Here is a 12,265-nt window from a genome sequence, read left to right on the forward strand (position 1 = left end):
TGCTTGTTTAGCTTGATTAATCAAAACATCATTTCTTGGAATAAAATATCCATAAAAATAATATTTTGATTTAATCTTTTATATTAATGACCATTCTAGCTTTTCTCTTTTTATTTAAGCATGATTTCTAACCATAAAGGCTGGACTAGAATGTGGACTATTAATTTTTCTATTAATCTTTTTTCTAATAATTCCTTAATTTGTATGTCAAATTCATCTATATCTTGTTTAGTATAGATCATTGGTTTAACTCTAATAATTTTATTGGGATTTTCTAATTTAATATCACAATATCTAGGGATATTTTGCCATAATTTTAATGGTTCTTCACTAAAATTATTATCTAATATTTTAAACAACCAATGACTTATTTCAAGTTGTTTAATTTGTTCTTTTCTTGGTGGTGTAAATTTCTTATCACAAACAAATTTATGATTTTCTACTAATGGTGTTCCTACAAAAGTTTTTCTATAGATAACATAATTAAATTTTTATCAATAGAAAATGGTAAATGTGGATATATAAAATTATTACCTAATAATATATCTCCATGCATCTTTGGAAAGCATAATATTTTAGGTATCACAAATCTTACATTATTTTGAATTATGGTTTTATTACCATCTATTCCTATAGCTCTTATTGGATGCTTCATAAGTTCTTATTTTTCTAAAGGAATGGCATTTTTTTCTGCAACTACTAGTTCTAGCTCCAGTATCTAATAAAGCATGTAAAGAATATGTTTTATATTCTCTAAATTGAAATGTAATTTCAATATATGTGTAATATTTCCTGGATTAGAAATTTGAAAATGTAATTACATCACTTCTTCCAAGTTTCATTTGTTGGATTATTATTGAAGTTTGTATTTCTTCCATTCTAGTGTTTCTAGAAGATACAGAGTTTTTACACGGTTCTATGGGAAAAATAGGAATATGAACTGTTTTCATTTCTATCGGTGTTGAAGATATAAATCTTCTACTTGGATTTTCCTCTTCCTCTATTTAAGTATTTGAGGGTAAAACCAAATTATCATTTGTATTTGTTATAGCTGTATTTTTAAAATATAATTTATCATCGGACGACACATATTCTATTGTACTTACTGGTTTAAAAGTACTTGCACTACTTATCCTATCTATCATCCAATCTCTTGGTATTGATAAATCTCTTAAATGTAATAATTTTTGTTGTATTTCAGTAGTAATTTTATAAGGATCAAGGAGTTCAATAATTTTATTATTAATTTCTTTGATTTCTACTTATGTTGTATTAGTATATCCATTAATAGAAGTCCAACCGATTGCTAGATCTTCGCTAAATCATTAATTTCAGAATTTTTTATCTGAATTCTAAGGCATAAATATTCTTCTATCAAAGGATCTATAATAGATATAAAATAATTTGATTTAACTTTAAATCCTATTACTCCTGCATGTAAATTTGATTGAATTCCTTCAATAAGTGCTTTTATTGGATTTTCAAATCTTTTATCTAACAAAATTGCTATTATTGGTATATCATGACCTTTTCTAAATAAAGAACTTATGGTTATCATTATAATTCCTAAATATATATATCCAACTTGGGGATATTTCTTTTAATCCTCTTAACTTTATCTTTATTAAATAGTGGGATTTCATTAATCCACCTCTAGTATCTTCGCAACTGTATTACCACTTATTTTTATATATGTCTTTGACACCATATCTTATATTTAGATATTTTATAAGCTTCTTCTTTAGAAATATAATTTTATTAATTTTTTCTATCATTTCATCGAAAAGTTTTATTCTCGATTATATTTCCTAATTTTATATCTTGTTGTTCATTCTTAGGAATTTCTTCTAACTGATTATTAGAACAACTTCCTATATTAAACATAAATATATATTCTTCTTCATCTCGTATCGAATCTATTTCGATATTAATTAATATAATATTTCCTCAGATTTATTTCCTCTTCGAACATATTTCTAAATCTTGTTCTTCAAAGGTTTTAATCATTTTTCTAGCACTTTTTCCTTTATTAGGACAATTTAGTGCTTATGACTTTCTTCATCACATATGAAACACTTGCATTTTTGTTTTTTAGGATTTTTAGAAGTTTTCTTCTAATAAATCTTTTCTTTTTATTATAACCAGAATTTTTTTTATTTTCTTTTTCCATCTAACTAGCTTATATTTTCTATTTTTCTATTTATGTTTTTATAAGTATTTGGATGTACTGATTTACTTCTAAATTTCTATTCATTTTCTATAATTTTTGTACAATGCTTATTACTTAGTTTATGCTTAACTTGTTTAGAGGTCTTACTTTGTAAACAATGCATAGCTATTCTTTATTTTGCAAAATTAATTCTATTTCCTATAGAATCTATACTTTCTGATTCTACGCCAGATATTTTACTATGCTTTTCTAAATAAGAATCGTATTTTTTATACAAATCTCATCCCATTGTGGTGGTAAGTTATGGAAATATTAGTTTTTCCATAACCTTTTTTTTATTTTTTAGTTTTTGATATTCATGAAATAATTTTTTAGAAAATTCTTCTAGATATCTAATGTCACATAATTTGATCTTTTTTTATCAGTGTATCCACAAATTTATGTTTTTAGAATATAAGTTAACACTTTTTTAATAAATCGTTGGGAGCTTGAATCTGTTGATTAACTGTCTTTTTTGTTCTTTTCTTTTTTCTGATTCTTCTCATCTTCTTAGGAATTGTAAAACATCTCCTTGAAATGTTCTGACAAAGTCGTTTAAAATATTTTCTTTTGACAACATGTTGTTTTCTTTTGACAACATGTTGTTAACAACTATAGTCATAGACTGTGCCCCATCATCTATGGTTTTTTCATAGTCTGCTATAGGAATATTAATTAAATCTAAATATATTCTTCCTTGAGCAACATTTTCTTTATTTAAATCATCTATTCTATGTGGGATTGGTTGAGTAGTTGATTCTCCTATATTTTCTGATTTTATTTCATTAGCAACAATATTTTCGGTTTGATTACAAAAAATTCTAGTTGTGTTTTCAACTTGTTCATAGTTTTTATGAAAAGATCTTAAATAATTATCTTTTAAATATCTGGCTCTAATTTTTTTCCATGAGAATTATAATTTGTTTGATCAGTATCCATTAGTTTTGATATTTCTATATTTTCTTCTTCACTGTTGAAATATTTTTTCATCAAATTTGTAACTTGTAACGTGTATAACTTCCAAGTTTATAGAATTATCTGAATTATTATCAGAATTTTCCGCAGAACTGAATCATTATTTTCTATATGTTTACCGTATCAATAATAGATGATCTGATGAACTATAAATGGACACAAAAAATTCATAGTACGGTTATAGTTTTGTACATTCCAGTCGTATGCTCCTTTATCTCAATCCCCCCAATATATACGTTATTTTGAAGCATTCGCCTTAAAAAAATTGCGAGTGGTGTCGGATCGTCCAACCATGTTCTAAAGATCATCTTCCGTAGAAGGAACTGTGGGTGACAGTGGCAATTGAATCATTATCAGCTCGGTTGAGGGGATAGCATTCGTTGTCACTTGTCTCATTGAATTCCATCTTTTCATCCAAAAAAGGTGGATTAGTAGGTGCAGGGAGGTCTTCATCTTTCTTTGTTAGCAAGTGTAGTACCTTCGACATTGATGGTCTTAGTGACGGGATCTCTTGGGTGCAAAGAAGTCCAATTTGTACCGCTCTGAAAATTTCATTCCTAACGTTGCTGCCATTGTTGTCATTGTGTAACATTAGATTTGGGTCATAAATCTCCTCCACAGTCCCTAACTGAAAATGTCTCCAAGTCTGCTCCATCACACGCAACCAAAACACATATAAGAAATCCTTTGTTCTCGAATGAAAGTCAGCTAGTTAAGTGGTGGTTCAAGTAGGAGAACAGTGGCAGATTTAGAACAAGGGACTGAAGCTTACAACTGTTACTATGCTGTCTGAATATTCTGTTGCTTTGCTCTTGTTGTTTTGCTTCCCTGTAACTATTTCGAGTAAAAGCACCCCGAAACTATAGACATCTGCTTTCTCGGTTAACTGGCCATGGGCTAGGTACTCCGGAGCCATATATCCTCTGTAAAATTTGAAAATTTAGAACTATTAGCCAATCTATAGTGAATCATGCCTGGAACAGACAGGACAGGAGGAATGTGATCCTTACAGGGTCCCGGCAATGGCAGTGCTGATGTGACTCTGATCTTCCTGGAAAGACCTTGCCAACCCGAAGTCGGCAATTTTAGCTCGCAGCTTCGAATCCAACAAGATATTGCTAGCTTTTATATCTCTGTGAATAATTTTGGTCTCGGAGTTCTCATGAAGATAAACTAAACCTTCTACAGTTCCAATAATAACTACGTATCTCTTCTCCCAATCAAGTAATTTGCCTCTGCTGGGATCTGTTATGTTTTTGGAAGGAAAAAGAATTCTGTTAGTGAACATATTTAAATATTATTTTAAGCTTGGTGTCATCGATATATGTAAAGTATCGGTATTTACCAAAGATGAAGCGATCCAAGCTCTTGTTTGGGAGGAACTCATAGACGAGAAGACTTTCAGGTCCCGAACAACTACATCCCAACAACCTGACCAGGTTTTTATGCTCCACACTGCTTATAAGTTTGACTTCATTGTAGAAATCGGCTGCCCTATGTCGATTGTTAAAGAACAACCTTTTGACAGCAATCTCTCTTCCATCAGGTAGAACTCCCTACAGAGACACAACGAAATATCAGACCATAAAACAAAGGAAGAATGCCAAAGACGAGCAATGGAGTTCAGAGAAATAGAATAAGTGCCTTATAAACCGTCCCGAATCCTCCTTGCCCAAGCTTGTTGGCATCATTGAAAGATCCCGTAGCACGATCGAGTGTAGAGTACTTGAAGTTTAAGTTGCTATCATGAAGGAGTTTCACAAATTTTTCTGAATCATTTGAACCTGAAAATGAAGGCAACCCGTTTTAACCAAAAGGAAGACGTGGAAAACTAGGTAACACAATTTTGGAATCAGTACCATATTATTAACCCCAAACTTGCCTAACCACAAACCATGTAATTGAATAATTCATATAACCTTGACCGACTTACCTTACCTAGATTCAGAGCAGAATGTTTAGTGCAGGGGTCTCAGCATCGGCATGCTTAATTTATTGCTCTCATATTTTTATCCCTTTATTGTCGTTTTTTATTTTTTGTGCATGGGAATTTGATAGGTAAATCTTGTAAATAAACATTTTACCTCGTCTTTTCTTTTGTATGTATCTGTACTTCCAGATATAGACTCCAATAGCAACTCCGATCGCCAAAACAATCAGGGAACTGACGATAGAAACTACTATGATTATAACGGTTCCTGAAGTTCACCAATCCGAGTTTCACAGTCAGCTTTAAATAAATGAAAAAAAGGATTAACGCATTAATTAACTAATATTTGAAAGAGTGAGATGTGATAATTACCTCTTGATATTCCATTTCCGGGTTCTTTATTGAGGAAATCTGTATCAGAGTACCTGATGAAGCAGCCAGTGTTGAGTGCGCGTCCCTCCGACCAAGGCAAGCACCCTAGTACCGATGCTGATGCATTCTCTAGACATGTTTTACAAGAAGTATTGTTTAATGTCCTCCAGCAATTAGCCAAAACATAAGCCGACTCATTTGTGCCCGAAACTGCCACCTGAGCCTTAGCATACCCTTCATTTCCCAATGCAGCAGCAACTGCATGCCTCACTGCCTGCCGTGCTGATTCTTGAAAATTCAACCCTTTGCGGCTTGTATTCCCGCACACTGCCCTGTCGTCTGGTCCTGTGTGCTCCTCAAAGAAGCTATAATTCTCGGCTCTCATGAAGCATCCGTCGAGAAAAATGCGACCCCCGTTGAACGGATAGCATTGAGGAAGAACCGTACGTGCCTCGGCATAGCACAATACGCAGTCAAGCGACGATAGATCCCCATAACACTGAGCAAGACCATAGTTCGTATCAAGCCCAGAACCTGTAACTGCTGTCCCAAAGCCTGAATCACGCATCTGTTCACTGATATTCTCCATTGTAGCAACAAAGTTAGAAACATAGATGGTCCCGTTGTGCTCAAGTTGGTGGCCACACGAAATATTCACTGTTTTGGCTCTTGGATCTCCTTTCACTCCTTCAAGTAATGCCAGAAACCCCATAAGAACCAAGAAAATATATCCAGAACCGACTACCTGAACTGGTTTATCCATTTTTTACGGTTACTTTGAAGGTTGGAGAAGCTAAATCATCTACTACAAGGCTCAAGACATTGGTCAAGTTCCATCAACAGTGAATTTATCAATGAACTGAAAAGAAAATGCAAATCATAGAGATACCAAAGAAAAAGATAAATACAAATTGAGAAATACCAAAGAAATTGAAAAATTGTTGTAAAATTAATTGTCCTTGGCAATTTTGTCAAAGAACTGACCACGAAAGGCGAGAGAAAATGGCCCACCTGGAAAACTAGATTGAATTGAATAAGTAATTAAAAAATATGGCAAGGTATCGTGTTCATATTGGGTCATCTCGAAACAGAGACAAGCTACTCGGCAGTTGTCTGTCATACAAAGGGCTCTTAAATTCAAATTGACTCAACTTGGTCTAAATATTTTATTACCTTTGAACAATAACAGGAGTGAATGTAACCTAATTCAGAAAACACTTTTAACGTATTTAATCCCAATCTAATTATTAAAATTAATACAACTACCAGTTATTGGTGTTTAGAAATGTCGGTACCACCCACGTTTGTAGTAGAACACGTTGCAATAGGACCCGATTATTATAAATGTCACGGCATTTTCCAATATTAAAACAAAATTCATATAAAAATGTTTTATTCCTCTTTTAAATTAAAACATGTCATTAGTTTTTTAATATATTTCATCCATGTATGAATATTTGTTTCTTTAAAGAAAACAGATGGTCAGAAATGATTGGAAACCTTTCATAACTTGATAAATAACAATCAAAATTTGGATGGTATAAATAAAAAGAGAAGCTGCAAAAGAAGATCGTTTGGCTTGTTGCACTTGCTGGCTTAACTGAGACATACCCATAAAAGCATTAATCAACAAAAACAGAAGGCATAGGGTCGGTTGTTCAAAGTTCAAACTGACAATTAATCCCTAATGAATGTAGAATTGTCTGTTTTATTCTTCGACCAAATTATTAATTATGTCTACAACTCAAGATATATCAGATCACATAAACACTTTGATTTAAGACCCAGAAAACAACAACAGATCTACAAATACCATAAATAGAAAAAGAACTTACCTTAAGTGCAATGAACAGCAGACAACTTGACTCGCAGAAAAGAAGAGCAACAATTGGAATGCAGAAGTGGAAGTGAGGATTAGCTTAGGGTTTAAAATTCAAAGCAAGAAACTGATTTCCTGCCCGTTAGTGAAGCGGTGGGAAGTGGGACGCCAACCTTTTAAGAAACAAGACAAAAGCCAGGCAAGTAAAATAGAGAATAGGAAAAGGGAAGAAAACCACGGTAAGAGAGTTGAATTTTTTTCTTCTTTTATACGAAGAAATTCTCCTGTCTCTGCAATATTTCTTGTCACGTAACATGTATTAGTGAATTTTGTGTAAATTAACTCACACTGCTCACTCATCTAAAAGTTCTTTTCAAACAAAATTCAGATGGGTTTTCATAAAGAAATGAAAATTCGTCAAGGAATAGATTCATTGGCCTCTGCCCATTAATTTGGTATGGTGTTTTTATCATTCCATTTTCCAGAAAAGAATATAATAAACAATTATACTATGTTTGGTTAGAGTTTTTATTTTTCATATGTTTCTGTCATTATTTAGTTCTAAACTATTTATATTCGGTAATTTATTAAGCTTTGTGAGCTTGATGTGTTAATTGTTTAAAACGCGCAGGTAAAATAACTATTCTGGGAAGCTATCATGTATTGGGAGAATCACATTTCCATACAAGATTTGATTGGTTTAGAGAATTTAGCTTGTATTAGATGAGCTTAAAATGATATATACATAGATTAAGTGTATTATTTATTACGCTTGTAAGCTTTGTGGTGTTTTCTTGATATGTATAATATTTTCAATATTTTCAAGATAAAATGGTGTTGAATTCTTTTAACTGTGTTGTCAAGATAAATGTGTGCTTAAATTTGTTTTGAGGTGTCCAAAAGCTTTCAAATTTTAGAATAGTGTTTACTTAGATTTATCTAAATCATTTACATGATAAATTTTGTTAAAAAGAAATTTTATAAATGTGAAGATTATCTCAATGTGACACCATTCATCTGTATTGATCATTGATGCGAGTAAGGGGTGTTACATTGACTCTTCGCACAACCTCTAATCACTATGTTAATCGTCATCTTCTCTTACACTATTCTCTTTATATCGACAATTTGGTTTGGTGAGTGTGGTCGGCATGACTCATCCTGTTAGCTTTAATTTTTTAATATTTTGATATAACAAATAATCCATCATCAAAAGTCATATACCCAACGTATTAGCTTTCAGTTCTATTAATTATCAATTAAACACAGGCTTTCAGTATATCAAAATATACGAGTTAGGCGCACATAATCCATCACTTACTTTGGATTGAGGTAAGATACTTTATGAATGTCATTGATGAATAAATCCTTAAACAAATCTAGGATTTATTCTACTTGAGTCTTGTCTAATGCATTGTGAATCCAAACAATCACATTTATATTTTTACATTTTGAGAGTCAGTTGCTACGATACCTGAGACAAAATATTTTCCTAATTGGACTTGATAAATGGCATAATAGGCTTTTAATCAATTTGCTCAATTCCAATTAGACTATGGATCATTTATATTACCTACTAATATAAGTTATCTTATCACATAATAATCTAATCACATAATGCAACTTAATATGAATTAAACATCAAGTAGTCATTGAGCCAATATTTACTTGTTTATTTTTCTTTATGTAAAAATCATTGAAGACAAATACAAACAATATTAATGTAAATAATATAATTTTATTAAATAAATCTGTTCAAAAAGTACAATTACATATAATAATAATAATAATAAAACAACTTTAAAGACATTAGATGGTAATAGAGAATTACAAGCTTATGAAAATTTTAGAACTTAAAAGCTAAATCGTGAAAAAGGGTCTTAAAAGGTGTAGATAATTTTAAGTTGTACTCAAAGTTAGTGTTTGTTAATGGGATATTTTTGGTTAATCTCGACGTGTATTTTTTTACTCTTTCGCTGATAGAATTATATGTAAAAAATGTTGCATCACAAACTTTGGAATTAAAGAAGCTGATTTCTTGTATCTACAGCATTATGCTGAAAAGTATTTTCTTCAAACTTGTATTATTTTGAGTGAACTTTCTTTTAAATTTTTATTTGAGGTTGCCCTATGTTAAATTAATAACATTGTTAAACTAAGGGAAATTTAGTGGATTAAAATGGATAAATTTGATATAGAAGGAGTTAAGATTAAAATATTTAATAGGTAATAATTTTTATGTGTTTTCAAGGTTAAATGATTTATAAATCATTTGGGAGCACATATTAGATACATCATATAAAAGCAATTCTGATATGTAGAATCTCATTAATTTAAAAAGGGAGGGGTGATTGAACGGATTGTATTTGTTGTGTTAAAGCATGAAACATATTGCAATCATTTCAATATTTACTTTTGTAGGCATCCAAACATAGCATTGCTATCAATTAATTGTTTCCAGAAAGATTTAAAGACGCCAATCCGTTGGTAACAGTATGGGCACTTGTACTATGATGGGAATTTGCCAGCATGTTATTGCACTTCTTGTTTTGGTGGCAATGAGCAAGTGTGCTACACATTCACTTGTTTATGTTAGAAATTGTGCAACCAATGCTCTTCCTAAATTGCTATAGATGGTATTTTTGGGCCATTTTCATCCTATGCAAATCGTTTTGTTTTGAAAATTTTATTTTGATTACTTAATTTGATATTGTAACAGACTTATTTTGCCCAACCCGAGCCCAAATCAATAAAAAAACACAAATATAAAATAAAGTCCAAAATTATTAAAGTCTATTTACAACATCAAAAGTCCTAATTTCATCAAACCCATCATGTCAGCCCAAACCACAATTAAACAGAAACAAACCCATTACAAACCCTAACCTAGCCCAAACCCATAACAGAAAAAACAAAAAATTTCAAACCCTAGGTGCGCCGCACCTAGGTCTTCTTCCCTAGCCGTCAGCCACCGCCCCTAGCATCAACCACTCCAACTGCTCTGCCGCCAACCACCCTGCAAAGAAGAAAGAACACGCAAGATCAGTAGCAAAAAAGGAAGGAAAAACAGTATTTGTAAATCGACTATAAAGCCATAGAAACCGATTTGTAATGGGGGGATTTTGGGAATAAAAAATCAGGAGATTGTGAATGTAAAATCAGTGTTTTCAACCATATATTTGAATACAAAAAAAAAAAGCAAGCATTGAAGAAAAAAAATAGATTCAAAGGTGCCAAAGACCCCTTTTCTTTTTTCTTTTATTTTCATTTTTTGACTACACATACATACATATTTTCTCTATTTAAAAAAAACAATATATATATATATATATTTATATAAATATAGCAAAAAAAAATAAAAAATTTACCTTTTTTCGATTTCCGGCGACCAGAGCCCTATTGGCCGGTGAAGAAGGGAGAAGGGAGATAAAAGGGGTTGAGAGAGTTTTTTAAACTCCTTTTGTTTTGAAGGCTGAAAAATGAAATTTTTTGTAATTTTTTTGCTTTTATAAGTGCACAAAACGGCGCCGTTTTGGTGTTAGCATACATAGGCCAAAACGACGCCTTTTTGGCCTCAACCCGCGCATGCGACCCGACCCGCTAAGGGATTAGCGCTTTTTTGTTCTGATGGGCTATTTACGCCCGCGGTCCTTCCGCATTTTTGTTTTCTTTTAATTTAATCCCTTTTTTATTGTCCTTTTATTTTTTAAATTTGGCCACGCAAATTTTCTTGGTGTTCAATTCGGTCCCTAATGCGCGGATGAGCTGGGTGATGGACACCTGTCCGGAGGCTGGGTATTTTACCCGTTTAGTCCTCAAACCTTGCGCATCTTTTATTTTTGACCCCATATTTTTATTTTATTATAGTTTTTATCTTTGATTTCATTTTTGTTCCAATTTAGTCCTTGAGCAGTTTGGTTTTTATCCTTTTATTATTTATTATTTTTATATGCATTATTTATTTTGGTATATTAGCTCTTTAACTGTATTATGAACTATGTATTTAAATTTGCTTTACCGATTTTATATTAAACTCACTTATTTTATTTATTTTAAATATCCTCTTTTATTGATTATTAATTTTATTAAATTATTTATCTTAGATATTTTTTATAAAATTATTTGTTTTTAAATCATTTCACATGTTATCTATTTTAAATTTTTACATGCAATAATTAACTTTAACTATTCTATATGCTATTCATTTTAAATTTCTATATAATATTCATATTAAATTGTTTTAATACATATTATTTCGATTTTTTTCATTGTTTTAATACATATTATTTCGATTTTTTCTTTTTATATTAATTATTCTACATTACCTTTTTATTTATTTTAAACTCTTTTTGTATATTGTTTTTTAATTGTTTATTATTATAAATTTATATATAATGTTCATTCTTAAACTTCCTTTTTATATATGGATTATTTATTTCCAAATTTTTATATATTGATTATTTTAAACTTTTTACATTATTTATTTTATTATTAAATTTCTTATTACATATTATTTATTTTAGACTTTTTATTAATGATTTTAAATTGTTTTATATTATTCACTTTAAATTATTTTCTATAATATCTATTTTAAACCTATTTTTTATGTATTACTTATTTAAAATTGTTTCAGTATTTATTTTAAATAGTTTTATGTTATTTATTTCATTCTCTTGATTACTATTGTTGGTATTTAATCGGCGTGTGCCATGTGATTATTGCCAATGTGTGTTTTATAATTCGCTTTTCTGTATTTTCATATCATTGTTATTTACTTGTATAATATTGTATCCATGCATTATTATTCCATGCACATTACTATATTCTTATTTCATGTCATCGTATCGTGTATTAAGTTTCAACATGCTTATCCAATATGGATCATTTTATTTTACTCCAAAAAAAATAATGCACATCGTTAAATATCATACTCGCTATATTTTAAAAAGAAAATTTTAAA

General features: G+C 30.6%; 1 protein-coding gene and 1 long non-coding RNA gene across 4 annotated transcripts; both read right to left on the reverse strand.

Annotated features, from left to right (window-relative positions):
* Window positions 1-3,264: 3,264 nt before the first annotated feature.
* Window positions 3,265-7,748, reverse strand: LOC108478446 (cysteine-rich receptor-like protein kinase 2). Of its 3 annotated transcripts, none has more exons than XM_017780905.2 (8): window positions 7,322-7,748; window positions 5,487-6,173; window positions 5,269-5,382; window positions 4,829-4,968; window positions 4,530-4,740; window positions 4,195-4,429; window positions 3,957-4,107; window positions 3,265-3,830 (listed from the first exon to the last, which is right to left on the reverse strand). In XM_017780905.2, exons 2-8 carry the CDS (start codon window positions 6,073-6,075, stop codon window positions 3,489-3,491), a joined length of 1,782 nt encoding a protein of 593 aa, XP_017636394.1. In that variant the 5' UTR covers window positions 6,076-6,173; window positions 7,322-7,748; the 3' UTR covers window positions 3,265-3,488. The 3 variants fall into 3 exon arrangements, with proteins under 3 accessions (XP_017636394.1, XP_052878549.1, XP_017636393.1); XM_053022589.1 differs by lacking the exon at window positions 7,322-7,748 and adding an exon at window positions 6,498-6,634; XM_017780904.2 differs by having other exon boundaries at window positions 5,487-7,748.
* A 2,278-nt stretch (window positions 7,749-10,026) lies between these two features.
* Window positions 10,027-10,791, reverse strand: LOC108479056 (uncharacterized). Its single transcript, XR_001870398.2, has 2 exons — window positions 10,674-10,791; window positions 10,027-10,321 (listed from the first exon to the last, which is right to left on the reverse strand). It is a non-coding gene; the product is annotated as an uncharacterized LOC108479056 (long non-coding RNA).
* Between the last annotated feature and the right edge of the window lie 1,474 nt (window positions 10,792-12,265).

This window comes from Gossypium arboreum, chromosome 12 (assembly GCF_025698485.1).
Source record: "Gossypium arboreum isolate Shixiya-1 chromosome 12, ASM2569848v2, whole genome shotgun sequence".
Classification (NCBI taxonomy): Eukaryota; Viridiplantae; Streptophyta; class Magnoliopsida; order Malvales; family Malvaceae; genus Gossypium; species Gossypium arboreum.

Excerpts from the sequence above, each read along its gene's own strand:
- LOC108478446 (XM_053022589.1), bottom strand. The coding sequence starts at position 6,606 with ATGACAGACAACTGCCGAGTAGCTTGTCTCTGTTTCGAGATGACCCAA. Across the intron at positions 4,108-4,194 it reads ACTGCCATTGCCGGGACCCT|AGGATATATGGCTCCGGAGT; the intron begins GTAAGGATCACA and ends CAAATTTTACAG. Across the intron at positions 3,831-3,956 it reads CAGACAGCATAGTAACAGTT|ACTTGGAGACATTTTCAGTT; the intron begins GTAAGCTTCAGT and ends GTGATGGAGCAG.